The sequence below is a fragment of the Chiloscyllium plagiosum genome, unplaced genomic scaffold (genome assembly GCF_037043375.1).
Source record: "Chiloscyllium plagiosum isolate Xiang-an unplaced genomic scaffold, Cpla_swu_hap1 HiC_scaffold_35, whole genome shotgun sequence".
Lineage (NCBI taxonomy): Eukaryota > Metazoa > Chordata > Chondrichthyes > Orectolobiformes > Hemiscylliidae > Chiloscyllium > Chiloscyllium plagiosum.
This window is the reverse complement of record NW_028270173.1, coordinates 4,599,447-4,623,602: the sequence shown is the minus strand read 5'-3', so window position 1 is coordinate 4,623,602 and position 24,156 is coordinate 4,599,447. Positions and strand designations below refer to the sequence as shown.

Genomic DNA, 24,156 nt, shown 5'->3' with positions numbered 1-24,156 from the left:
AACCCAGGCAGTTCCAGCTGTCAGATAGTGTAAGGAAGCAAAAACAAAGGGAAAAGAAGAGGAAAAAAAAACAACAGAAGTGTTAGACATCCTGGAAAAAAAATGGAACTGTTTCATGGCCCAAGGCAGTAATAACGGTGAGTGGATTCCAGGCTGGGTAGTACTAAATGGGGTGCTGCTGAACACTACACTATCAACATGGTCTGGCTGATCAAAGTAATCAATCCCAGCTTGAGATTTCAGACAACTAAATTCTGATCAATTAGATGGAATCTCAATAGGACTGGCTGGGCCAGTGTTTTGTTTCCCATCCCTAACTGCCCTTGAAGGTGTGAACAGCCTTCTTGAACCATTGCAATCCATTTGGAGAAGATACATTAATTTCCTCCTTGTCAGCACTCAGTGTAAGTTTGCTTGCTGAGCTGGAAGGTTTGTTTTCAGATGTTTTGTTACCATATTAGGTAACATCATCAGTGAGCCTCCGCTGAAGCACTGGTGTTAGTAACCCATTTTCTATTATTGGTTTAGGTTTCCTTGGGTTGGTGATGTCATTTCCTGTATTTTTCCACAGAGGAAATACTAGGATTTTGACCCGGCACTGTTAAACGATTGTTGATATAGTTCTGAGTCAGAATGATGAGTGGCTTGGAGGGGAGCACCACCAGCTGAAATGGACCCTGAATCAGCTGCCCTTGTCTGAGGTGATAGTGGTGATGGGTTTGAGAAGTGCTATCAAAAGGACCCTTAGTTGCTACACTAGCCCCTGCAGATGCCATGGTGTGTCAGTAATGTAAGGAGTGAATATGGAAAGTGCAAGGTGCATTGTCTTGGATGGTGTGGAGCGTGAATGTTGTTGGAACTGTACTCAGCCACACACATGGGTAAGAATGCTTGACTGGTGCCTTGTAAATGGTGGACAGGCTTTAGGGAGACAGGAGATGGGTTCCTCACTGCAGAATTCACAGTCTCAGATGTGAGGTATCCTGTCCAATGCTCTCTGATCCAGAAGAACAAGGTCCTTTGTGATGGGGAGAGGGTGATCTAAAAAGGATGCTGGGACACACTGGGGGTTAGACAGGATTAGACAGTATGGCAAAGAGACATTGAACTTTAATAGCATTTCTTAAAATGAAACCTCTTGAATACAGTAAGTGTTTATATAGTCTTGAAAAGATTTAAAATAATCAGTTTACTTCTGCTCCACGATTATAAAGATTCGCGACACTATTTTTTAATGACATGGCATATATTGAGTGAAGACCATCCATAGTACAAAGCATTATAAGATTGCAGAATACTGTGGAGGGACTTTGCAACAGCTGAAGAATATAAGCATGAATAATATTCTTCAAACTAAAGCATTTACTAGTTAGACATATAGAGTTAAAAATCAACAATAATTGAATGTACACAACAGGACCTCTTAATATGGACCTAATGCTGAACATATCCAAATATACTTGTATACTCAACAATGACTACAGCCAACGCACAATTAAGATCAGTAATTTGTTTTGTAAAATAAATTCACTCACTTATACATACAGCACCAATTCTTAAGTCTACTGGAGTGGTCTAAAGGTGCCTGAAATCCACTCGAATAGTTGTAGGTGCTGCGAAAGGACAGTGAACAAATATCACCATCTCCAGGAGGCACTAACCATAAATCAGAGCGTAGACAGCCCGACTCCCCACCTCACCCACTTGAAAAATATATAACACTATATTTTCTGAAATCTAGAAAAGCTAGTGCATACACTGCAACTTTTAATTAGCTACATCTGAGACATTTCATTTGACAATTGATTGTTTTAAAACTTTTGAAGTTGACCATTTTTTTTAAAAACAGAAAGCAGATTTGAAAGAACACCTTTGAACATTATTTTCAGGTTTTGATTGTGGTTATCAATTCTATTTCCGATTCAACTGTGCTGTCCCAATCACGCATTCATTGACCTGAAAGAGAACATCCAATTTAGCAAGCTAAACAGAGATATAGTTAAAGTGATATCTATGTCCCCTTTCCCCTCCATTTGTTGAGGCATTTCTCAGTTTAATTGTGCTGAGAAGCACCACCAATTATTCCAAGGCAGGTCAAATAGCCTGAGCTGGATTCCAGCTTCCCCAGATCACAGAGAATGAGAGATGTGGTTCCATCCTCCAACCTACAAAACAGCCGTGACATTCTTATTTCACAAACTAACTTGCAGGTGAGTTCTTGTATGGGTCACCTGCTGGGAGAGCGGGTCACACAGCAGCACAGCCACTAGCTAGTATTGGGTTTTGAAACAAAAACAAAACAGCTTTTGAAATCTCAAGTAGCACCCATGCCAGTTCAGGACAGAAGTGAGCATGCAGATCTGGTGATAAGCGAGTCCAGCTTTAACATTCGGTGATCACGGTTTTCTGATCTTAAGGATCCAGCTATCACAAAGAATAATCTCTAGTTGCGCTCTCATTCTGTTAAACAATTAGCACAAACTTTGTGTCACAGATAAACAGTCCCTTGTTTGTGGCCATTTTGAATTCTTGCACTAATTTCCACCAGAGGTGAGGGAGAAGGAGGGAGAGAGGAAAAGGGCGTAAGAGAGAGGGAGGGCATGAAAGGGACAGGGGAAAGAGAGGGAGTCAGGGAGGATGTACACGTGTATATTAACTTCCAGTATTTGTAACAAGTATTAGATAATTGAGTTCTTAACATACCTTACTGGCAAAACGCAAGGAATTGAGTGACTCACTGAAGTTCTCTTCCAAGGGAGAGACATTCACAAACATTAGCCTATGGAGAGAAGGATCCCAATTAATAAAACACAACGTAAAATAAATGGAATACCATTGTCAGACTGAAGGAAATCAGCGGAAGAGGTGGTCATTCAGCCCTGAAACCTGCTGCACCATTGGTAAGATCATGGCTGATCTGGTTGTAGCCCCAGTGGGTTCTTTCCTGTCTGTAACAGTCCCCAGCCCCCATTCTTATTAAAAAGAGCAAAGCAGCAGTGTCACACAACCAAGCTGTGCTTTGTAAGAACACCCAGAAAGATGATACACGTCTTCATTCATCTGCATCGGGCTACTCCACAGTGGCATTTATAAAATATTTATTCATATGTAAGAAGTAGAGTTTCAATTTCAAAATATGACACACGTTAATATTGATCAAAATACATCAAATTTAACCTTGAATATATTCAATGATCCAGACTTAAATATTTTTTGAAGAGAATTCCAATGCCTCTTTCCAGTTAAATAATTCTCTTAAATTTCTATTCTCAGCCTAACACTGCCAAAGTGCTCAAAGTCACCTTTTCCAAGTGAATATCCTATCCCCAAACATCTGGCCACTCACTTAACCTAGCTGTAACTCTGCAGACTCTTCACAACTAACCTTTTACATTTCTTTGTCATTAGCAGCTTTGGCTACAATACAATTGGTCGCTTCATCCAAGTTACCCATTGAAGCCCCAGCACTGATTCTTTGCCCTCTTTTACAGGTTCCATCCTGACAATGACTCATTTGCCTGGTTTCCTGTCATGTTTCTAAAGCCCACAGCGTGAGCTTTTGTGCAGGAACCTTTTAGGTGGTACTCATCAAAGGCTTATGCGCAGTGTAACACCTCTAACACCTACTGGTTCCCTTTTACCTACTCTGATATTCTGGCTCTTTGAAGATGGAACTAAGTTTATCAGACCTGATTGTCCTTTTACAAAATCATGTTGACTGCTTGATTTTATCGTGATTTTCTAAATCTCTTGCCATCATCTCCTGAAGAATGAGTTTTGGCATTTGGCCAAGTTTCCTTTCTCCCTCCTGTGTGGAATACAGAGGTGGAACAGCTTACGTTTTTGAATTGCCTCCAAGACTGTTCTGAAGCAGGTAAGTCAACTTGCTGTTCCGATAAGGGATGTGAGATTCCTAGAAAATACAAGACTAGTGATGAAAGATTATTAGGGAAATAACTTCAACTAATTTGTCCCACTCTAGAGATTGGGGTACCACAATCCTAACTGACACTGCATTGCAGTAAGGAGGGGGTGCTACACACACACACACACACACACACACACAAAGGTGATGCCTTCCAAATTACATATTCATTTCCATATGGATGCAAATAACTGTAGGACACTATTCAGAACAGCAGGGAAGCTCTTCCAGGAATCATGGCCAACAGTTATTCTACAGATCATCAAAAACAAATTATCTTGCAAATATCACATAGTTCTTTGTGGGGGTTTACTGTGCACAAATCAAAACATCTATAGCCAATGAAGTGCTTTTAAAAGTAAAGTGTTGAGAGATGTCAAGGATGTAAAAGGCACAACAGAAATGTAAATATTATTTTTCATACTGATAACTATGTGCAATGGAAGCAATATAAAATAGCAAGTTCTTCCTAACATAACTAGTAGGAAGGATATTATAAGAAGTAGAGATGCTGTTTGAGCTCAGATCTTAATCTCCTGAATATACAATTTAGTTCTGTAAACATTCACGGAGTTCCCAAACATAAAATTCAATAAGATTGGTTCTCCTCTTCCCATCCTCGTTAACAAGAGCAAAGCAGCAGTGTCACACAACCGAGCTGTGCTTTGTAAGAACACCCAACTGACAGAAAGATGATGCACGTCTTCGTTCATCTGCATCGGGCTACTCCACAGCGGGATTTATAAAATATTTATTCATATATAAGAATTTCAAAATATGACAGACAGTTATTTTTTTCTGAAAACAATAGGTCTGACAGTTCTTCCAGAACACTGGGTTGGATATAAATGAAAAGCTTAAAATCTTGAGTGCAATTGAGGGGAGCTTACGAAATAGTAAATTTTGGCTGATTTCGCCCCTCAACTCCACTCTCCTGCCTACTCTCTCGTAACTCATTATTAATCTATCTCCTTCTCAAATTTATTCAGTGTCCCTGTGCCCACTGCACTCTGGTGTGGTAAATGCACAGATTCACAACTCAGAAAAGCAATTCCTCCTTGTGTGATTTATAAATGTCACCCCTTACACTAAAGCTATAACCTCTCTGAAGAAAGAACAAAATAGAACCGAAACATCAGCTTCAATGTGAACCTGACTGAAAAGGAGAGTTTACCTTGTTTGACAATGACATGATGACATGCCCGAGGCAGGAAAGGCTGGTGTTGATGGCCTGAGCCTCCCGTAAACGATCACCCTTTGAGTGAGATTTATCCAGGCGCTCACTGCCAGCCAAGTCCACCAGGCTCAAAGTCGCTGAGGGAAAAACAACAGCATTAACAAAAGTACGGTTAAAGCACAGGAGTGAAAAACATCAAAACCCGCTGGGTGTGGTGCCAGGATTAGAATCTGGAGAGGATAGGGACCATGTTCCATATTGGCAGCAACACCATGGGGCTCACCAGTAAAAGGATTGAGAAGGTGCCTCATAGAGAAAGGTGGGAGTTACTCTTGTGGGCAGTAGCTGCCATTATAGTGGTTTTGAAGTGAAAGTGCTGCTTCCAAAATTTTAAAACCAGAGGAGGCCTAATGGGATGAGAGGGGATCCAGCTCAGGTAAAGTGGAATCAGAGACCAACAAGAAACAAAATAATGGAACGGCAGTGATTCTGAAGGAAATGTTGGATATATTCCAACAAGGAGGGTAAGTAAAGTCACTTGTGGAGATAGAAAGGCAGATGCTCAATTAATTCTTCAATAGTTTGGGGTACAGATGGAGGGAAAATAAAAACTGGCAAAAGGGTGAAGGAAAATAAAATGGCAGCCAACATAAAAGGAAACCTTGTTAAAGCAGTAAGAGGTGGCTGGGTCTAATAGGGACAAGCTGCACGGGTATAGAGCATGCCTAAGAGATTAGTGAACATTTTGTGTTTACTAAGGAAGGGGAAGCTGTTAATATCAGCAGAAGTAAAGATGGAAAGTTAATAGATAGGGTGAAAACTAATAGGCACAATGTTTTGGAAATGATGGAAAGTGGGGATTAGATGTTGAAGTGTTTGCCATAAACTTCCAATCTTTCCAGTCTGGCAGCAGTGCCAGATATTGGCAAATGTGAGACCCCTTTTCAAGAAGGGGTTAGGAGCATTCCTAACAATTACAGCTGGTCAGTTTAAAACTAGGAGTGAGTATAGTAAGAGAAAGAAAAACTACGCTTGGAAAGGTTGTAGTTAATTAAGGAAAAGAAGCATGAATTTGTAAAATGAAAATACAGTGCTTGACTAATCATATTACTGAATGGTGTTCCAGAACAGTGAGAAAGATACTAAATGAGTGTAACAGGACACTGGAATGGACGCACGGTAGCTCAGTGATTAGCACTACTGCCTCACAGCGCCAGGGACCCGGGTTCAATTCCATCCTTGGGCGGCTGTCTGTGTCAAGTTTGCACGTTCTCCGCGTGTCTGTGGTACTCTGGTTTCCTCCCACAATCCAGGAATGTTCAGGTTAGCTGAATTAGCCATAGTAAAACGTGAGATCACAGAATGCGCAGGGTGTGATGCTCTTCAGAGAGTCGGCACAGACTCAATGGGCCAAATGGCCTCTACCTACATTATTAGGAGTTTATGATATAGGCTGGCAGAAAAGGCAGAGTACAATACAGTAATGGCAGGTGGAATTTAATGGAGAAAGTGGCAGGTGACCTCATTTAGCAGTAGGTCAGGTAACATAAACCTAATGGCACAGTTTTATCACGCATCAATGGGGACAGAAAGACCCTCACCATTTATCATTCAAAAAGTGGCACATTGAGAGGGGAGTTAGCAAAACACAGGGACCTCTGTATAAACAGAGGTAGAGTACAAAAATAGAGGGGAATTACGCTGAAGATTTGTAAAAGGGTCACTGTCTGCTCATTGCACTTTTGGATAGACATGAGATTGCTGCAAAGGGTGTGAATGGGGTTCACCAGAATGGCTCCAGGTCAAGGAGTTTAGGTACTTGGTTTGGTTGGAGAAGCTGCCAAGATCACTATCTCAACTTGTATGTGAAAAACAAAAAGACCATGATCATATTTTGAAACTTAAACTTTGCCCATCATTTGTTGGAAATAAATTATGGGACAGATACTCACATGTGCACTGGAGATCACGGTTAGAGTTGCTCCCTTCAATCATCAACTGGAAGACACTGTGGCTCCGAGAGGAACGATCATTTGCTGCCGTTTTTGCAACTGAACGTTTGGCTTTTGCAATAGCAATTAAATTGTGGACCTGGAGAAAACAGATGATCCAGCAGATTTGTTAAAAAAAATTGTTCAGGGGATGTGGGTTTCACTGGCTCAGCCAATATTTATCATACATTTCCAGTTAACTGAGTGACTATTCAGAAGGCAGCTAAGAATCAACAGGTCTGGACTCACAAAGGTCATTACGGTTTGTGATATGTTTTATTAAAAATACACACACACACAAACGATATTGGCAAGAAAGTGGAGGGCTGATAACTAAGTGGATTACATGAAATTGATCAGGTGGTTAAGAGTGGTTACACCAAGATAAAAACCATTTGGTCAGACAAGCAGATCAATGACAGATGGAATTTAACCCTGAGAAATGTGAGCTGGTGCACTTTGGAAGAAGCGAAAAGACAAGGGAGCCCTCAGTGAATAGCAGGACATTAAGATGCTCAGAGGAACGGAGGGATCTCAGTTATACATGTCCACAGCTCCCTGAGGGCAGCAGGACAGGTTAATAGGGTGGTTAAGGCAGCAAATGGTATACTTATCTTGATCAGTCATGGCACAGGTTCTAAGAGCAGGGACATTATACTGGAGCTGAAGGAATGCACTGCCTGCAACAGTAGTAGACTCAGCAACATTAAGAGCATTGAAGTGGTCATTGAATAAACATATGGATGATATTGGAATAGTGTAGGTTAGAAGGGCTTTAGATTGGTTTCACAGGTCAGTGCAACATTGAGGGCTGAAGGGCTGTAATGTTCTATGTTGTAACATCATTTGTTTTGAACGAATAGCATCTTGTTATTGAGGTGAGAAAGAGATCTGCCTGCAGGTAGGTATGGTCAGAATGAGGAACTCTGCTCAACTGCACAAGGAAGACATTTCTCTTGAGAAATTTTAACGTCAAACTGATTAGCTAGCTCTGCTCAAAGACAGTGAGAGGAATGTCAGCTCCTGCTATTGGGTCCAATTAATAGTGCATCAGTTATACAGCTTAGCTGAAGGAATCAAGTAGACAGTGTTACATACCTGATCTTCTGCAGTGACGGTGACGTATTTGAGGTTTGTGACATGAAGCTGTTCACTTTTATTGTTAAGGCGTTTGATCTCATACTCGACATTTTTTTCTGGCTTTGTCACAAGTAGGTCACGTAGTGTCTCATTGTAGATCTCCAAAAAGCTGGCAGTGAATTTATACTGAAATAGATTCAAATAAAACGCTCACAGAATGAACAAACAATCAATGAAGCCAAATGAATCAAAGCAGCAAATGTTTGGTTATTTGGTTGGTCAGAATGTTTAAAAGGTGAATGAATAGCCATACTCCTGAAAAGCAATAACGTCTGTGCATTTGACTGTTGGCATCACTTTGTCAAGTAGACTCGCAGGATACCTCTAGTCAAGTCTTCCATACTTTTAAAACATTTCACAAGATTACATGAATGTGTTACAAGTTCTGGATTTTAGAGCCATGAGTATTGGATGAAGGAGTGATGCAGCAAACAGGTCACAGTAATTCCTCCCCAAGCCAAAGGCACAATGCCATAGCAATTTAAAGGCACTTTCTTACATTAGCTCAAAATGTGTGGAGACACCTGCAAGTCAGATCAGGAGTTACAGAAACGCAAGCTTTCTCCTTTGACAACTATAATATGAAAGGAAGGTGACAGACACACAGGCTACACCTGGAATTCACTGGACATTGCCAAGAGAGCCACGGATACCTCCAGATTGGAGTAAAAGGAGAACAGAAGATTCAGACATTATTAATATCAAAATCCACACACACACACACACACAAAACCACTCCACTGCAGATTCGGAGGGCAGCAGGTGGCTAACATATTTAACCACAAGGCAAGGCCAATGGGAAAGATGATGGGGAGAACATGGAAAAAAAGCAATTCAAACACAAGATCTTCCACGACAGACACACCTTTATCTCACACTCACACTTCATCACCAGTATTGAGTGGTTAATAGGAAGCATATCCAAGGAAGTTCATCCATTTCTCATTGCCTCCTGCAGGACATGAAAAGAAAACTCTCACGTTGTTTAATTACAGGGTCCTAACGCCTCCTGCTCAGTTTGACAGCTATAGAAAATACGAGGCAAGGGCTGGCTGCAGATTTGCACCCTGGAGTAACTCACTGTCCATCCCATGGTCTTCAGTTTCTCTGCTGTTGCAAAGATTTGATCAACCGCTCGAGGAATCATCCCCATGTTCTCTGGTGTCATGTCATCAGGCCCTTCCATTGTAAATGTCTTCCCACTGCCTGTCTGCCCATAGGCAAAGATGCACACATTGTATCCATCCAAGGCAGACTGAAACAAAAGGAAGAAAGGAAAGAACAAGTTATGTCATGCTGAATGTCCCCTCAATTCTGACCGACTGGTACTGTCACTTCAGGCAAGTCACTCTGTTCACTGTCTGACTTTGTACACAAATAGCTCAGCTTTCTCCTCCTCCAATACATCAACTCTTTGCATACAGAACCAGAGGTGCAATTAATATAATCTATTATCAATGAGTAGCAGAAAGACTGGGAGGTATGTGGCTGAGTGAAATTTGACTGGGCAGTACATGTGCATTCACAAAGAACAGGGGCCACTATACTCCCAAAGCCTGGCTGTACTGACGTCAGTGATACAACTTAGCACAGGCTGGATATCAAACCCTGGGCTTTCACGTTCTGCACTGATGCCTTTATCAGCCAGACCACACTAAACATGATAAAAAGATTCAATAGGATAGATACAGGAAATAAGTAGATACGGTCTGGCAGAAATCTCAAAGGCTACTTAGGATGGGCAATAATTATTGATTCAGTCAGCAAAACCCACATCCTACAAATGAGTAAAGTAATCAAAACTCAGGGAGAACTTCTTCAAATCAAGGCAATGGAAACTAGAGGATGCTGGAGGAGTGATTGATATTGTTACCACGGAGGCTGCAGAACTGCACTGTTGTTCCAGCCCTTGAGGAATGGGCAGATTTTTAATTAGTGATGGCTTGATGGTTTCTGGACAGAAGCAGGGAATTGGGAGTTGAAGCCAAGGTGAGATTAGCCACAGTTATATTGAATGGTGAAACAGGCTCGAGGAGCTGAATGGGAGGTATTATGTAACAGGATTAAAGGGCTGTACAGCCTCCTCCTATCTATTGTGATAAGAAGAATGATAAAGTTTGCTATGAACATTCACAATATTGATTTAATCAAGTAACTGAATAGAAAAGTTTAATTCATTTACCAATGCACAGAAAGCCCTCTGAAAGTTTAAACACTTGAGATCTGAAGGATTATTCAGATTAAACAGACTGAAGTAATAAATTACCACCACATATTAGCAGTGAGTTTTACCTGGACCAGCTGTGAGATATCCTCAAATACATCTCTTTGCTTTGCCATTGGCTGGAATACATGGTCAAAACTGAAGTCATATTTCACCTCTTCTTTCCGATCACGACCAGTGTGAGACTACAGACAGGGACAGAGAGGGGGAAACACATCAAGTTTGTAAAGCAGCAAAAGAACACTCTCGGAGGTTGAGTTACAACCACTGCTGTCCTCTGTTTTAGAAATAATTTCCATTGCCCAGAGGTGGCAGCTCTCACAGTCCTGTGGAAACAATAGGAGCATACACAGCCAGCCGGCTGCGTTCAGGTTGCATGGCCTCCTCTCGCTCAACTTCTTTGGAGTAATTGGAGAGCCATGTCACACCATTTCATATGGCCTGTAAAGTCAATGCGACAGTTTGAACTTTGAGGAGGAGAAGAATCTCCCTCTTCTATGTCTGAATCTGACTATCCACAGCTCCATGAAGTGGTCAGCACTTTTGAAGGATCAAATGGACCAGAAACAGAAATCTCACCTCTTCCTTTTTGGTCAGACTGATCACTTTGTCATCATCGTGAGAAAACTGAACGTGTTCAATTTCACTGCAAGCTTCCTTCTCAGAGTTGAGGACCGGCCGTACACGGCAGATCACACGGATGTTACCCTGCAAGGCGACAGGGTCAAATTATTGGAGTCATGTCGGAAATTACGTCCCACTGTTCCCAAAGTCCCAACAAAAGTTAAAGATTTTATCAAAGTAAGCAACATTCCCTAACATAGCTTTTTGTTTTAGCCCCAGGTTAATAGAAAGCATGGGTCAGTATTCCCACTTCTTACAAATAAAGATTCTAGCTACAGGTAAACAACTGAACTATTGACTAGCTAAAATCTAACTCAGTTAAAAAACCCCTCACACACGCACAGACACACTCAGACAAAAAATGGAATTGGCGCCATGAGTAGAGGGAAAACACTGGGAAACAGTTCAATGGCCCCTGTCCGCAGGGTTCACCAAGATGATCTTTTTGGATCCTCAGGATTTCTCTTCTCCCAATGCCCTTCACTTCACCTGCAGGAGGTACACAATAACAGGTTCACAAAGCCCCTTAGCTAAGGGCTAAAAATCACAGCTAACAGCAACAGGTGAGGGGAGATAATCTGGTTTTCTTCAGGATTTACTGCTAAGAGAGAGAGAAATACCATCTTCACTTTTAGAAGTCTGAAGGTTTCTGACCATATCACTCACATCCATAATCTGTTCAGCTACCCGGCAGCTAATTACATCATTGCTGGAAGGTGGAGGCTTTTGTCATCAACCCCTGGTCACTGCTCCACAGACCAATCAGCTTCTTGTTGTCAGCTGAATCTCACTTCGTATACAGCCCCCGGTACCAGTCTGTCTGCAGGAACCTTGGCTTGCTAGGAGAACAAGTGCTTACAAGAAGAGTTGGTAACTTGATTTTTTTTTTAAAAAGTGCAGTAATCCTTTCCACAGCCTTTGGTTTTTAAACCAGCACTTTACCCATTTCGGTCCATAATCCAAACTAGAGAAAAGATTTTAAAAATACGGATTTTCTTTGGCTACACATGGAGCAAAGGGGAAGCATTCCTCAAACCACCTTGTGTTTATGGAGACAGAGCTACAACAGGAGGCAGTTCCTCATGGCCAACCTTAAATCAGACAGTCAATGCTCTGTGGAGAAAGTGAGGTCTGCAGATGCTGGAGATCAGAGCTGAAAATGTGTTGCTGGAAAAGTGCAGCAGGTCAGGCAGCATCCAAGGAACAGGAGAATCGACGTTTCGGGCATAAGCCCTTCTTCAGGAATCAATGTCAATGCTCTGTACAGATTCACCAGCCTTTAGGCAGCACCCCCATATTCCATAGGACCGGCACCCACCCACTCACCACCTGCTCCCCCTACCCTGGTCTACTCCCCAGTGCCTCACTGCCCACTCCACCTGTCTTCAGTAAACAAGATCTTCCCATTTGCAATTGTTCCCCTCCCATTTCGCCAGTCTGCAATTCTCAAATGGCCACGTATCCAACATGCCAGTTATCTGTCGAAGAGCCTGCTAATGACACTGGTTGCAGTGGCCCTGCCTACCTTGAGTTCCTGCACGGTGTTGTGCAGTCTGCGTCTCTCCTGTTCTGTCAGGTGCAGCCTTTCCTCACAATCTGCAATCACCCCATGCAGCGATGCAATGGTTGACTGTTGCTCCTCTATGCAGGCAACTTTTTGTGCAAGCTCAGTCTCTCGCAGCTTCAGCTTGTTCTAGAAGAATGTGAAAACAAAGACAGTGTTATATTTTAGGTGTATTCATAAGCAAGATGCAACTATCCCAAATCATTTGCCCCAAGTAACAGAATGCAGGACCATCATGAACTGAAATGATATATCCCTCTTAGCTTGTCATTCAAGATTAGAACGAGAGAGAACACTAACTAAATCTGCTGCATGAGGCCAATTCTAATTCTAGCTGCAAAGCTTGTAGAACTCACCCCTGGGAACATCTCAATTAACAGTGCTCTCTGTGCAGAAGTGTAACACCCAAAGATGTTCTTAACACACCTCAAGTGCCTGATCTGATGAATGCTATGTCCCATTATCAGTTGGAGTCTTTCAGAGAGCTGGTTCAGGTGGCACTGTACTGCCACTCTGGTACCCACTTTGAGGTGAATAGCACCCAAATGGACTGGCCCGAGGTGCTTTGGTGGGATCAGATCTGTGACCCTCTAAGCTTAACACAATTTCAAAGAGTCTTGCACCTGGACCCTTTGAAGGGACGGAGTGGGTATAAGAATGGTCAGACATCCAGAAGATGACACTACCTCAGTATTCTCAGCCATCACGGAAAGTGTCAGGTAGCTGCTCTGCAGCTCACTCCTGCTGGTCTTCAGTTCTGTGACTTGAGCAGTTAAATGTTCTATTTCAGTTCCCCGTACCTCCAGCACTCCTTGCATGGCAGAATTCTCAGCTCGGCACTTCTCCAGTTCCACTTCTCGGTTCTTCAGCAGTAATTCCATTGCCCTAAGCAGAACAAGTGAATGGTCAAGGTTCCTGGAATGGATACATATACCAAAACAAACTGCCTTCATATAGCACCTTTAATGTTGAACATCTCACAATCATTCACAGAAGAGACATCAGAATAGGGCGGTACGGTGGCACAGTGGTTAGCACTGCTGCCTCACAGCGCCAGAAACCCGGGTTCAATTCCCACCTCAGGCGACTGACTGTGTGGAGTTTGCACATTCTCCCCGAGTCTGCGTGGGTTTCCTCCGGGTGCTCCGGTTTCCTCCCACAGTCCAAAAATGTGCAGTTTAGGTGAATTGGCCACGCTAAATTACCCATAGTGTTAGGTGTAGGGGTAAATGTAGTGAAATGGGTATGGGTGGGTGCGCTTCGGCGGGTCGGTGTGGACTTGTTGGGCCAAAGGGCCTGTTTCCACACTATATCTAATCTAATCTAATATGATACTGAGCCACATGAGCCATATTGAGAAAGGTGAGGCTTTTAAAAGATTTAAAAAACCCGAACCTGATTTCAGCTTACAAACCAGTCAGCATTTCTGAAGTGAAAAGGTAACGTCCAATGAGATGCACACACATCCAGAATAGGAAGTTTCCTTTCACTATACATTCTGTTGGACCTACCAACCTGCCAGCTTTCTAAACTTGTTCAAACCTTAAATTAGGGTTAGGAGTAGGCTATTCAGTCCCTAAAGCCTGCTCCAGACATTATCCTATTGAATGGTGTTCGGTTTGTGTTCCTAATTTCACGTTCTTACTTTTTATTTATTTACCTGCCAAAATCTACCTCAGCCTTAAAAACATTTAATGACCTCACCTTCAGCACCTGAGACAGAGTATCCATTAACTTCACAAACCTCAGAAATATCATTGTGTTTCTGAAAGGGCAACCCTAATTTTAAGAGTGACACAAGGCCACACAAGGATATTGTATTTATGTATCCATTCTGTAGGTTCACATTGTTGACGTCCTGCTATTTGTTACTATTGTACATAGCCCAATAACAGAATGCAAGACTAACTTTAGGTTGCCTTGCAGTTCTTCGATCTGTGAGCTGGCTATTTCCAACTGTTTGTCTCTCTGATGCACATTCTCCTGAAGCAGCTTGCTGTGCACCTCAGAGACCTCGAGCTTGCTTGTGTACTCAGACATCCGTGTCTTCATGTTGCCCAGCTGCACCTTCATATCAGAAAGCTGTCCTTTCAAATCCCAAGCTGGGCGCCTCTTGGAGCCGGTTGCTGGAAGGAGATGACAGAAAAGAAACTATTGACTGTTTTTCTCAAATGCAACCACATTAGCATGACTTGTGAATTGGGTACTACACAACGAAACAAGTTTACAATATATGATAAACGAGCTGCTGGTATGCTAAATCAAATCATGTTAAGTTAAAAATCCCACAACACCAGGTTGTATTCCAACAGGTTTATTTGGAAGCACTAGTTTTCGGAGCCTGCTCCATCATCAGGTGCTCCTTCATCACCCACCTGATGAAGGAGCAGCACTCCAAAAGCTCGTGCTTCCAATTAAACTTGTTGGCCTATAACCTGGTGTTGTGGGATTTTAAACTTTGTACACCCCAGTCCAATACCAGCTCCTCCAAATCACAAATAATATTAAGGTTGAATTTGATTGAGTTAGATTTAATGGGGCACTGAGGCACATTAGATTTGAATAAAATTGAGAATTTAACCTCCCAGAGTTAACCCTACACTACATCAAAACATGGGAGACTGAACCAAACAGTTGAGTGGAATCCTACTGGACTATAGTGTCATTTGTCCCCTTAACCCCACCAAGGATGACTAGTCAACATCTTAGTCCAGCAGAAAGAATCTTTAAACATGCTATGGATTACATTAGGAGCAATCTCCTTTCCAAGAGATCAGCTTGTATACTGAGAACTATACAAACAAAGTACTTTACCTGCTGTCTCAACAGATGGGGGTGCAGTCACTGCCACTCTTGGCTTCTTCCCTATAGCTTAATAAAAAGGAGAAAAAAATAATAAACGATTATCTGGCAGGAAAACATGCATCAGGTTTGTGTAGTCACAGAAATCCAAGCATTCATTACCAGCCTGCAATCTGAACAGACAAAAATGGGCAGATTGCAAGCCCTTGAAAAGATTTCCAAATATCTTGGTGTTTTCGTTTCTATCCCTTTCAACCCTCTCTCATGTTAAGCAACATATGCTTGAGGTGATGATATCAATCATTAGTCATGCAGTGGTTTAAATCACTTAGTAATTTACATGGGCATGACAGTATTGGAGATTTAATTCCATGTGCATCGCTTTCTCTACTCCCCCCCTCCCCCTCCCCCCCCCACCCCACCAAGTGAAGGAAATCTGAAGGCAATGACACACTTACCCCCAGTTACAGTGGCAGCACAATTCACAGCTCGACTTCTAGTTCCCACTCCTTGAATGGCCTTTGCCAGTCCAGCTGTAGAAAAGGGTACAGTGCAGTTTGTAATACAGAACCCAATAAAGATGCAGACATTTGTTGCAAAGCTCTGAAGCCCAGCAAGCTGGCTGACAGGAATTTGGGGAGGGCAGATCTGAGAGGAGGGATTGACAGTTGATAGGGCAAAGGTGCAGTCACTGTGATGGGTTGAAGTGTGTCTATTATAACGCAAGGAGTATCAGGAATAAGGATAACAACTTAGAGCATGGATCAGTACTTGGAACTATGATGTTGTGGCTATTATGGATACTCGGATATCATTTGGTTGGGGGGGGAGGGGGGGGGGGGGGAAGAGGACTGGTTGTTGAATGTTCCAGGGCTTAGATGTTTCAAAAGGAGTTTTTGGGGGAGAGCAGTGGTATGGAGGAGGTAACAAGAAAAGCGAAGGAGTGGCATTGCCAGTCAGGGATAGTATCACCTCTGCAGAAAGGGAGGTCTTTGAGGAGGGTTTGTCTACAGGGTCAGTACAGGTGGAAGTCAGAAACAGGAAAGGAGCTTTCTACAGACTGCGTATTAGCAACAGAGACATGGAGGAGCACATTAGGATGTAGAAGTAACAGGGTTGTTGTCATGCTTGACTTTAACTTCCCTAATATTGATTGGAATCTTCTTAGTTCAAATAGTTTGAATGGAGCAGTTCTTGTCAGATGTGGCCATAAAGGGTTCCTGACTCAATACGCAGATAGGCCAATGACAGGAGAGGCCATATTGGATTTGGTGCTTGGCAACAAACCTTGTCAGGTGTCTGATCTCTCGGTGGGAGAGCATTTCGGTGACAGTGATCACAACTTCCTGACTTGTACTACACGCATGGAGAGAGACAGGAGCAGACAGTGTGGGAAAGTATTTAATTGGGGGAGGGGGAATTAGAGTGTTACTAGGCAGGAACTGGAGTGCCTAAATTGGGAACAGATGTTCTCAGGGAAATGCAGGACAGAAATGTGGAGATTGTTTAGGGAGGACTTGCTGAGTGTACTGGACAGGCTTGTCCCACTGAGGCAAGGAAGGGATGGTAGGGTGAAAGAACTGTGAACAAAGAACATTACAGCATAGGAGCAGGCCCCTCAGTCCTCCAAGCCTTTGCCAATCCAGATCCTTGATCCAAACCTATTTTTCTAGACCTATTTTCAAAAGGATTTCTATCTCTCTGCTGCCTGCCCATTCACATATCTGCCTAGATACATTTTAAATGACGCTATCGTGCCCGCCTCTACCACCTCCACTGGCAACACGTTCTACGCATATCTCCCTTAAACTTTTCCCCCCTCACCTTGAACTCATGACCCCTAGCAATTGAGTCCCCCACTCTGGGGAAAAAGCTGTCTATGCCTCTCATGATTTTGTAAACCTCAATCAGGTCCCCCTCAACCTCCATCTTTCTAATGAAAATAATTCTAATCTACTCAATCTCTGTTCATAGCTAGCGTCCTCCATACCAGACAACATCCTGTTGAACCTCCCCTGCACCCTCTCCAAAGCAACCACATCCTTTTAGTAATGTGGCGACCAGAACTGTATGCATTAATCATGTGTGGAACATCTAGTCAAGAAGAAGGGAGCTTACTTAAGGTTGAGGAGGTAAGGATCAGACAGAGCTTTAGAGAGTTACATGGTAGCCAGGAAGGAACTGAAGAATGGTCTTAGGAGAGCTAGGGCATGAAAAAGCCTTAGTGGGTAAGATTAAGGAAACTCCTAAGGCATTCTAACAATTATGTATGGAACAAGAGGATGGTCAGAGTGAGGGTAGGGCTGCTCAGGAGGGAACTTGTGCATGAAGACAGAGGAGGTGGGGGAGGCCCTTAAAAAAAACTGCTTCAGTATTCTCTACTGAGGGGGGACCTTGACGTTTGTGAGGACAGTGTTGATGTTAAGAAGGAGGATGTGCTGAAAATTTTGAAAAATATAAGAATGAATAAGTCCCCTATACCTAAGCTTACTACAGGAGGCGAGGGAAGAGATTGCTGCGCCTTTGGCGATGATCTTTGCTTCCTCACTGTCCACTGGATAATGCCAGATGACTGGAGGGTGGCAAATGTTATTTCCTTGTTCAAGAAAGAGAATAGGGATAATCCTGGGAACCACAGATCAGTTAATATTATGTCTGTGGTGAGCAAAGTGTTGGAGACGATCTTGAGAGACAGGATTTTTGATTAACTGGAAAACTATAGCTTGATTGGAGAGAGTCAGCATGGCTTTGTGATGGACAGGTCATGCCTCACAAACCTTATTGAATTCTTTAATAAGGGTGTGACAAACCACATTGATGATGGTAGACCAGTGGATGTGGTGTACATAGATTTTAGCAAGGCATTTGATAAGGTTCCCCATGGTAGGCTCATTCAGAAAGGAAGGAGGCATGGGATACAGGGAAATCTGGTTGTCTGGATAAGAATTGGCTGGCCACAGAGGGTAGTAGTAGAGGGAAAGTATTCAGCCTGGAGCTTGGTGACCAGTGGGGTTCTGGGATCTCTGCTCTGTGACTTTTATAGATGACTTGGATGAGGAAGTGAAAGGATGGGTTAGTAAGTTTGCCAATGACACAAAGGTTGGTGGAGTGGTGGATAATGTGGAGGGCTGTTGTAGGTTGCAATGGGACATCGACAGGTTGCAGAACTGGGCTGATAAGTGGCAGATGGAGTCGAACCTGGAAAAGTGTGAAGTGATTCATTTTGGAAGGTGAATTTGAATGCAGAATACAGGATGAAAGGCAGGATTCTTGGCAGTGTCAAGGGAAAAAGAGATCTTTGGGTCCATATCTATAGATCCCTCAAATCCTCAGGGAGCTGAGGAAATTTGGCAGGATAGCGAATACCCTAGCCAATTTGTATAGGTGCACCATCGAAAGCATTCTGTCTGGATGTATCACTATCTGGTATGGCACTGTACCGTTCAAGATCAGAGAGTGGTGAACTCAGCCCAGACAATCACGAAAGTCAACCTCCCATCTACAGAATCCATCTACCAGGCCCCCGGTCAAGGAAAGGCTGCCAGCATTCTTAAAGATCCATCCCATCCTGGCAATGTTTTTCTACAACCTCTACCATCGGAGAGAAGATACAGAAACCTGAACATACACACCTGCCGGTTTCACAACAGTTTCTACCCAACTGTTGTTAGAATACTGAATGGACTCAAACTCTGAACATTTACCTGTACCTGTGTTTTTGTTCTTGATGCTGTTTACCTATTATTTACTGTGTATGCTACTTAACTCTGTGATCTGCCTGTGTTGTTCACAAGACAAAGCTTTTCCACTGTGCCTCGGTACACGGGACAATAAATTCAATTCAATTCAAAATACCACCCAAGTCAATAGAGTGGTTAAGAAGGCATATGGTGTGTTGGCTTTCATTAGCAAGGGGATTGAAATCAAAAGCTGTGAGTTATGCTGCAGTACTATAGAGCTCTGGTTAGACAACACTTGGAATATTGTGTTCGATTCTGGTCACCACATTATAAGAAGGATGTGGAAGCTTTAGAGTGGGTGCAGAAATTTACCAAGATGCTGCCATGACTGGAGGGCATGTCTTATGAAGTAAGGTTGAAAGAGCTAGGGCTTTTTTTATTGGAGCGTTGATGGATGACAGGTGACTTGATAGAGGTGTACAAGATGATGAGAGGCATAGGCAGGAGAATTTTACAATTAACCTGTTGGAACTTGAGTAGTCGCAGATGCTGAAAAGACTGGGTAGATGACGTGAGGGAGGGATATTGTAGACTGCAGCATTCAGGATGTTGCCATGTTATAGCATGAATGTGGACAGATGGGGAATCTAGCAGTGAGTGCAGCGGGATTAATCCCCAGCCTTTGCTGTTAGCAATCCAATTGTAGACCAAATCTATCCCAAACATAATTCAGTCTTGTCTTTCTGCCTTAGGAGCAGTCCAGGACAAAGAATACTCCTTGACATACAGCATGACACATATGCTAACTTTATTACTCATAAAGGGGACACCATGCACTATTAACCCAAAGACACAGCTCTGGTACACCTCTGCTGACAACATGCAACTAAGTCAAAATGCAAGAAGGAACACAGAGATAGGATGAAAGATCCTGCATTGCTGCTGAAATCTGAATAAAAGCTTCGGTCACATACCTCCATACTGGCTCCTCACTCCAATGGAGGGCCTGGTTGATGCTATTTTGCTAATGGTGGATGCAGCACTGAATGTCATATTGCTGCTGCCAAACTTCTTCACAGCCACAGGCAACTAAGATCAGGCCAAGAAAAATTACAAAGCATTATAAAATTTATAGGAAAGCTTAACTAGTTTTATCGTCAATCAGCAGCAACACAAAACCCAAACAAATAATAAACTCAGACAGACCTGACCCCCCCCACCCCAAAGCACACAACAGACAAAAGTAATACTGGAGTCAGAAGTACGTTCCAATGGCAAGTTTCTGTTTCAAACCAGACGACTTAACATTCAATGTGTTGACTCAGGTTTTGTGCCATCCTCAAGAATTCTTCTACTGCTCTATAAATGGTGTGATGGGGACATTTTACATGAGCCACAGCAGTCTTGGTTTATCATTCTTACAGATGACCACAGCCTCAGCAGCGTGATGAAGTGTAACTTTAAACTGCAGCACAGGTATGCAGCATGGCTTTGAGCCTTCAACCCGCTGACTCAGAAGCGAAAGGTGATGCTGAAAAAACCAAAATCTCTTCAGTCAATGGTATGGAGTGGGTTTTCGGAGCTTTAATTGAATGGAGACGTCAACTTGTAGCCACAGGCTGGACAATTTGTGGTGGCACAGTCAGGGATTCACAACCAATAATACCAGGAGAAACTGCTCCAATTAATTCAGTGCTTGTTGCTATTTTCAACACCATGTTCTCCTGAAGGGGAAACCAATGGCCAATTTCACACAAGTATCCAGTAGACCATGGTGGGGTTAAAAGAGACTTCAGCATCTTCTGACACAGTAATGGTGGATGAGTAGAAGAATTCCGATTTTAACCATGTTATTATGTAAATGGATACGTTCAGGGAGCTATAAAACAAGTTGACTGTAGGGTGAAAGTGTGATATTTTTAAACAGTCCAGGTTTAGGGAACAACCCACTACTTCCTGGTCTCAGATAATGGATTAAACCTTTTCAGTTGAAGACTTTGCCTATTCCCCCTTCACTGATGGTTCAATATTTCCATATTTACCATTGGAAATTCTTTCAATCTCCTCCTAACCTCATCAAGCAATCCAATTTCTCAATCTCCCCTCTGAATCATCCTCTCCTCCTGGAACGTTAAGACTTGAACCACACCCAGTCCAACCTCCAGCAACGCTCCCCCCCCCCCCAGTTTATAACATCAATGACTACTCAGCCATTTTGGAGGGACTCACATCTGTATTGTCCACTGGTGTACTTAGCTTCATTCTCTTCAGTGAAGGCTGGGGAAGGCGTGAGCGCTGAGGCAGATTCTTATTACCGTTAACCACGGTGTCGTTGATGTTCATCTTCCGATCCTTTAAAGGGGAGCGCTGTCAAAAGTGAGCAACTGGTTCAGTGTCACCTACACTGACATGTTTACGCTTAAACTATCATGGGACGATCTGTCAACTTGACACTGAGACCTATAAACCCATCAATTATGATGACCATTTCACTTAAAACTACCTTGAAAATGGAGTTGCTTTGCACAGGGGCAGTGGGGTGAATCTACTTTGTATGGCAAGTGCATGACATCATTTTAATGATCTAGTCTCAGCTCCACGTTGATCTTAATCCAGAGTGCTTCCACCCCACCCCCCGCCCCCCTCTCAAGGATTTCTATTATGTAGTGATTTAATTGTGCAGGATAGTTTGAGTGAAAACAGTTCAATCCTTCAGGTTTTTCTTTTCCAGTAGTGTTATGTTTGTGGTTTTTTGTTCACATTATTTTTAAATTCACTTGCAGGCAAGTTGTATTCTCCGTCAAATGCTTTCACATTTGTCATGTAGGTGGGAATAATCAGCAATTACATTTTAGGGGTCACCCTCTACCCTCAATTCTCCTCCTAGGCTGTGAAAACTACAATCATTCCAAAGCCAGACTGAAGTCTTGAGCGGGAGAAAATTATTCACAACTGGAAGCTAAACTGGTAAGAAAGAGTTAGGCTTCTCCTTCACTTCCAGAAGTTTTTATAAAAGATACCACTGACAGTATTTTCCATCAAGTTGATAATATTTGACTTGAATGGCTTGGCTCCTCCCTTGAGCTAATGCCATTAAGTGATCAAATGGAGTTGGGATGCTGATCGGCAAGAAACATTTTTTTTTAAAATATAGGGTACCAGGATTGAAGCTAAACTGAAAATACTTTATATCACGTCATTCCTTTCCATTCAACTCAAATACTCACATCAACATCTTTAACCAGGACCTATTACTGCAGCATTCAAATACTGCTGGAGATACTCCTGTATAGAGCATCAGGAGTTCACCTCCATACACAACTACGGTATAAAAATAGCCTAGAAGAGTTCTACGAAAGCAACTGCAGAAATCTGGAAAAATACAATGAATGCTGGGCATATTGAGGAGGTCTGTGAGCATCTGTGGAGAAATAGAGTTAACGTGTCATAATCTTTCATCAAAATAACTGACGAGACAAAATAAAGTCCTGGTTACCCTAGCATTCAAAACAATCCAACTTTTTAAATTCTTGAAGAGTCACTTCCTAATGAAGATTCTGAGCAGAGTCTTGGTCTGATGAAACAAGGGGATAATATCTTGGAGATAAATTGTTAAAATAGCTTTCAGAAATAATTCCTCCACCTCAATGAATTGGCTGACTTGCTGGTGTTTCTCAGTCACATCGTGAGGGAGGCCTAAATATCATCCATTAAATGCAGACATCCCCAAACACATTACAGAGGGGTGATCAGAAATAAACAGTTGCTGCTTCAAAGACATTATTCACCAAAAAGAATAAAGTTTTACAGAAGGTTATAAGGAAATGAGGTAAGCAAAGGGGTTTATAAAGTTAAAAGCCCCAGACTTAGAAGCTACTTGGTACCGAAGGTTTCTTCAGAATCACAGCAGTGTTACAAATCTGGTGGTGGCCATTCGGCCCATCATGCCTGCAAAATTTATCTGAATGATTTATTGCTATTCTCCCCTCATTTCCACATACCTCACACAAGAGGAGACAATTGTCCAATGCCCCCTTGAATGCCTCATTTCCCACATTTACAGGCAGTGCATTCCATACCCGAGCCACTCATCCCATGAAAAAGATTTTCCTCACTTCATTTGTACATCACTTTAAATCCACGCTCATCTCGTTCTTGTTCCTTTTCCGAGTGGAAACAACTTACGTGCCACTACTCTGTATAGCCTCCGTTCAGGACTTTGAAAACCTCTTTGAGATCTCCCTCTCCGCTGCCTTCTCTCCAAGGAGAACAGTCCCAACTTCTTCGATCTATCCTCAGCGTTGAAGTTTCCCATCCCTGGAACCATTCTTGTCAATCTCCTGCCCTCTCTCCAACGTGTTCCCATCTTTCCCATAATGTGAGGCCCACAGCTGTACACAACCTTGAAGCTGAGGGCTAACAATTGTCTTGTACAAGTTCAGCATCACCTCCTTGCTCTTGTACTCTATGCCCCTGTTAATAAAGTGCATATATACCCCAACTCCCTCTGCTCCTGCCCCACCTTCAAAACTGTATCCCTATTTTCTATTGTCTTTCAATGTTCTTCCCACCAAAGTGCACAATTTATAATAATTATATCTGGAAGGTGTTTTTAAATACTGGTCAATTCAGCTCCATCTATCACGTGGAGAGAAGAGACCTGGCACTGTAGCAGCAATCCTGCAGGAACATAATCTACATGCATCTTCCATCCATCTGCAGTGTAGTATCACCATCTTCCTCAGAACCCTGGCATCATTTCAGCCTTGCCTTGTCAGTTTCTTCTTGAACTTGTCAATCTTGCGCAATGGCACTTAGCATCATTAGTATTTGACATTGAGGAGCAGGGCAGCAGTGAAGGTGGGCAGTATAACCAGGGCTTTAAAGAGAGGACTGTAAGACTAACCTCAGTATTATCCACTTTTCGTTTTCTTGCCAGGGTCTGGTGTGATCCTGGCAAGGTGTGTCCAGACATAGCCGTGATCTGACTCCCATTCACATTCACTTCCATTGAAAGGGGAATGCTGTA

At 42.7% G+C, this 24,156-nt stretch overlaps 1 protein-coding gene across 3 annotated transcripts; it reads right to left on the bottom strand.

Annotated features, from left to right (window-relative positions):
* Nucleotides 1–1,092: 1,092 nt before the first annotated feature.
* kifc1 (kinesin family member C1) lies at nucleotides 1,093–24,148 on the bottom strand. Of its 3 annotated transcripts, none has more exons than XM_087979120.1 (17): nucleotides 24,034–24,148; nucleotides 21,357–21,494; nucleotides 20,102–20,216; nucleotides 15,906–15,980; nucleotides 15,460–15,516; nucleotides 14,555–14,771; nucleotides 13,332–13,530; nucleotides 12,607–12,774; nucleotides 11,037–11,165; nucleotides 10,526–10,642; nucleotides 9,315–9,488; nucleotides 8,192–8,359; nucleotides 7,055–7,193; nucleotides 5,100–5,239; nucleotides 3,840–3,913; nucleotides 2,704–2,779; nucleotides 1,093–1,956 (listed from the first exon to the last, which is right to left on the bottom strand). In XM_087979120.1, exons 1-17 carry the CDS (start codon nucleotides 24,136–24,138, stop codon nucleotides 1,912–1,914), a joined length of 2,136 nt encoding a protein of 711 aa, XP_087835246.1. In that variant the 5' UTR covers nucleotides 24,139–24,148; the 3' UTR covers nucleotides 1,093–1,911. The 3 variants fall into 3 exon arrangements, with proteins under 3 accessions (XP_087835246.1, XP_087835247.1, XP_087835248.1); XM_087979121.1 differs by having other exon boundaries at nucleotides 13,446–13,530; XM_087979122.1 differs by lacking the exon at nucleotides 21,357–21,494.
* Between the last annotated feature and the right edge of the window lie 8 nt (nucleotides 24,149–24,156).

Coding starts and splice junctions, on each gene's coding strand:
- kifc1 (XM_087979120.1), bottom strand. CDS start 24,138: ATGGAAGTGAATGTGAATGGGAGTCAGATCACGGCTATGTCTGGACAC. Junction 13,531..14,554: donor GAACTGCAAGGCAACCTAAA/GTTAGTCTTGCA, acceptor TGTTCTGCTTAG/GGCAATGGAATTACTGCTGA. Junction 3,914..5,099: donor TCATGTCATTGTCAAACAAG/GTAAACTCTCCT, acceptor TGTATTTTCTAG/GAATCTCACATCCCTTATCG.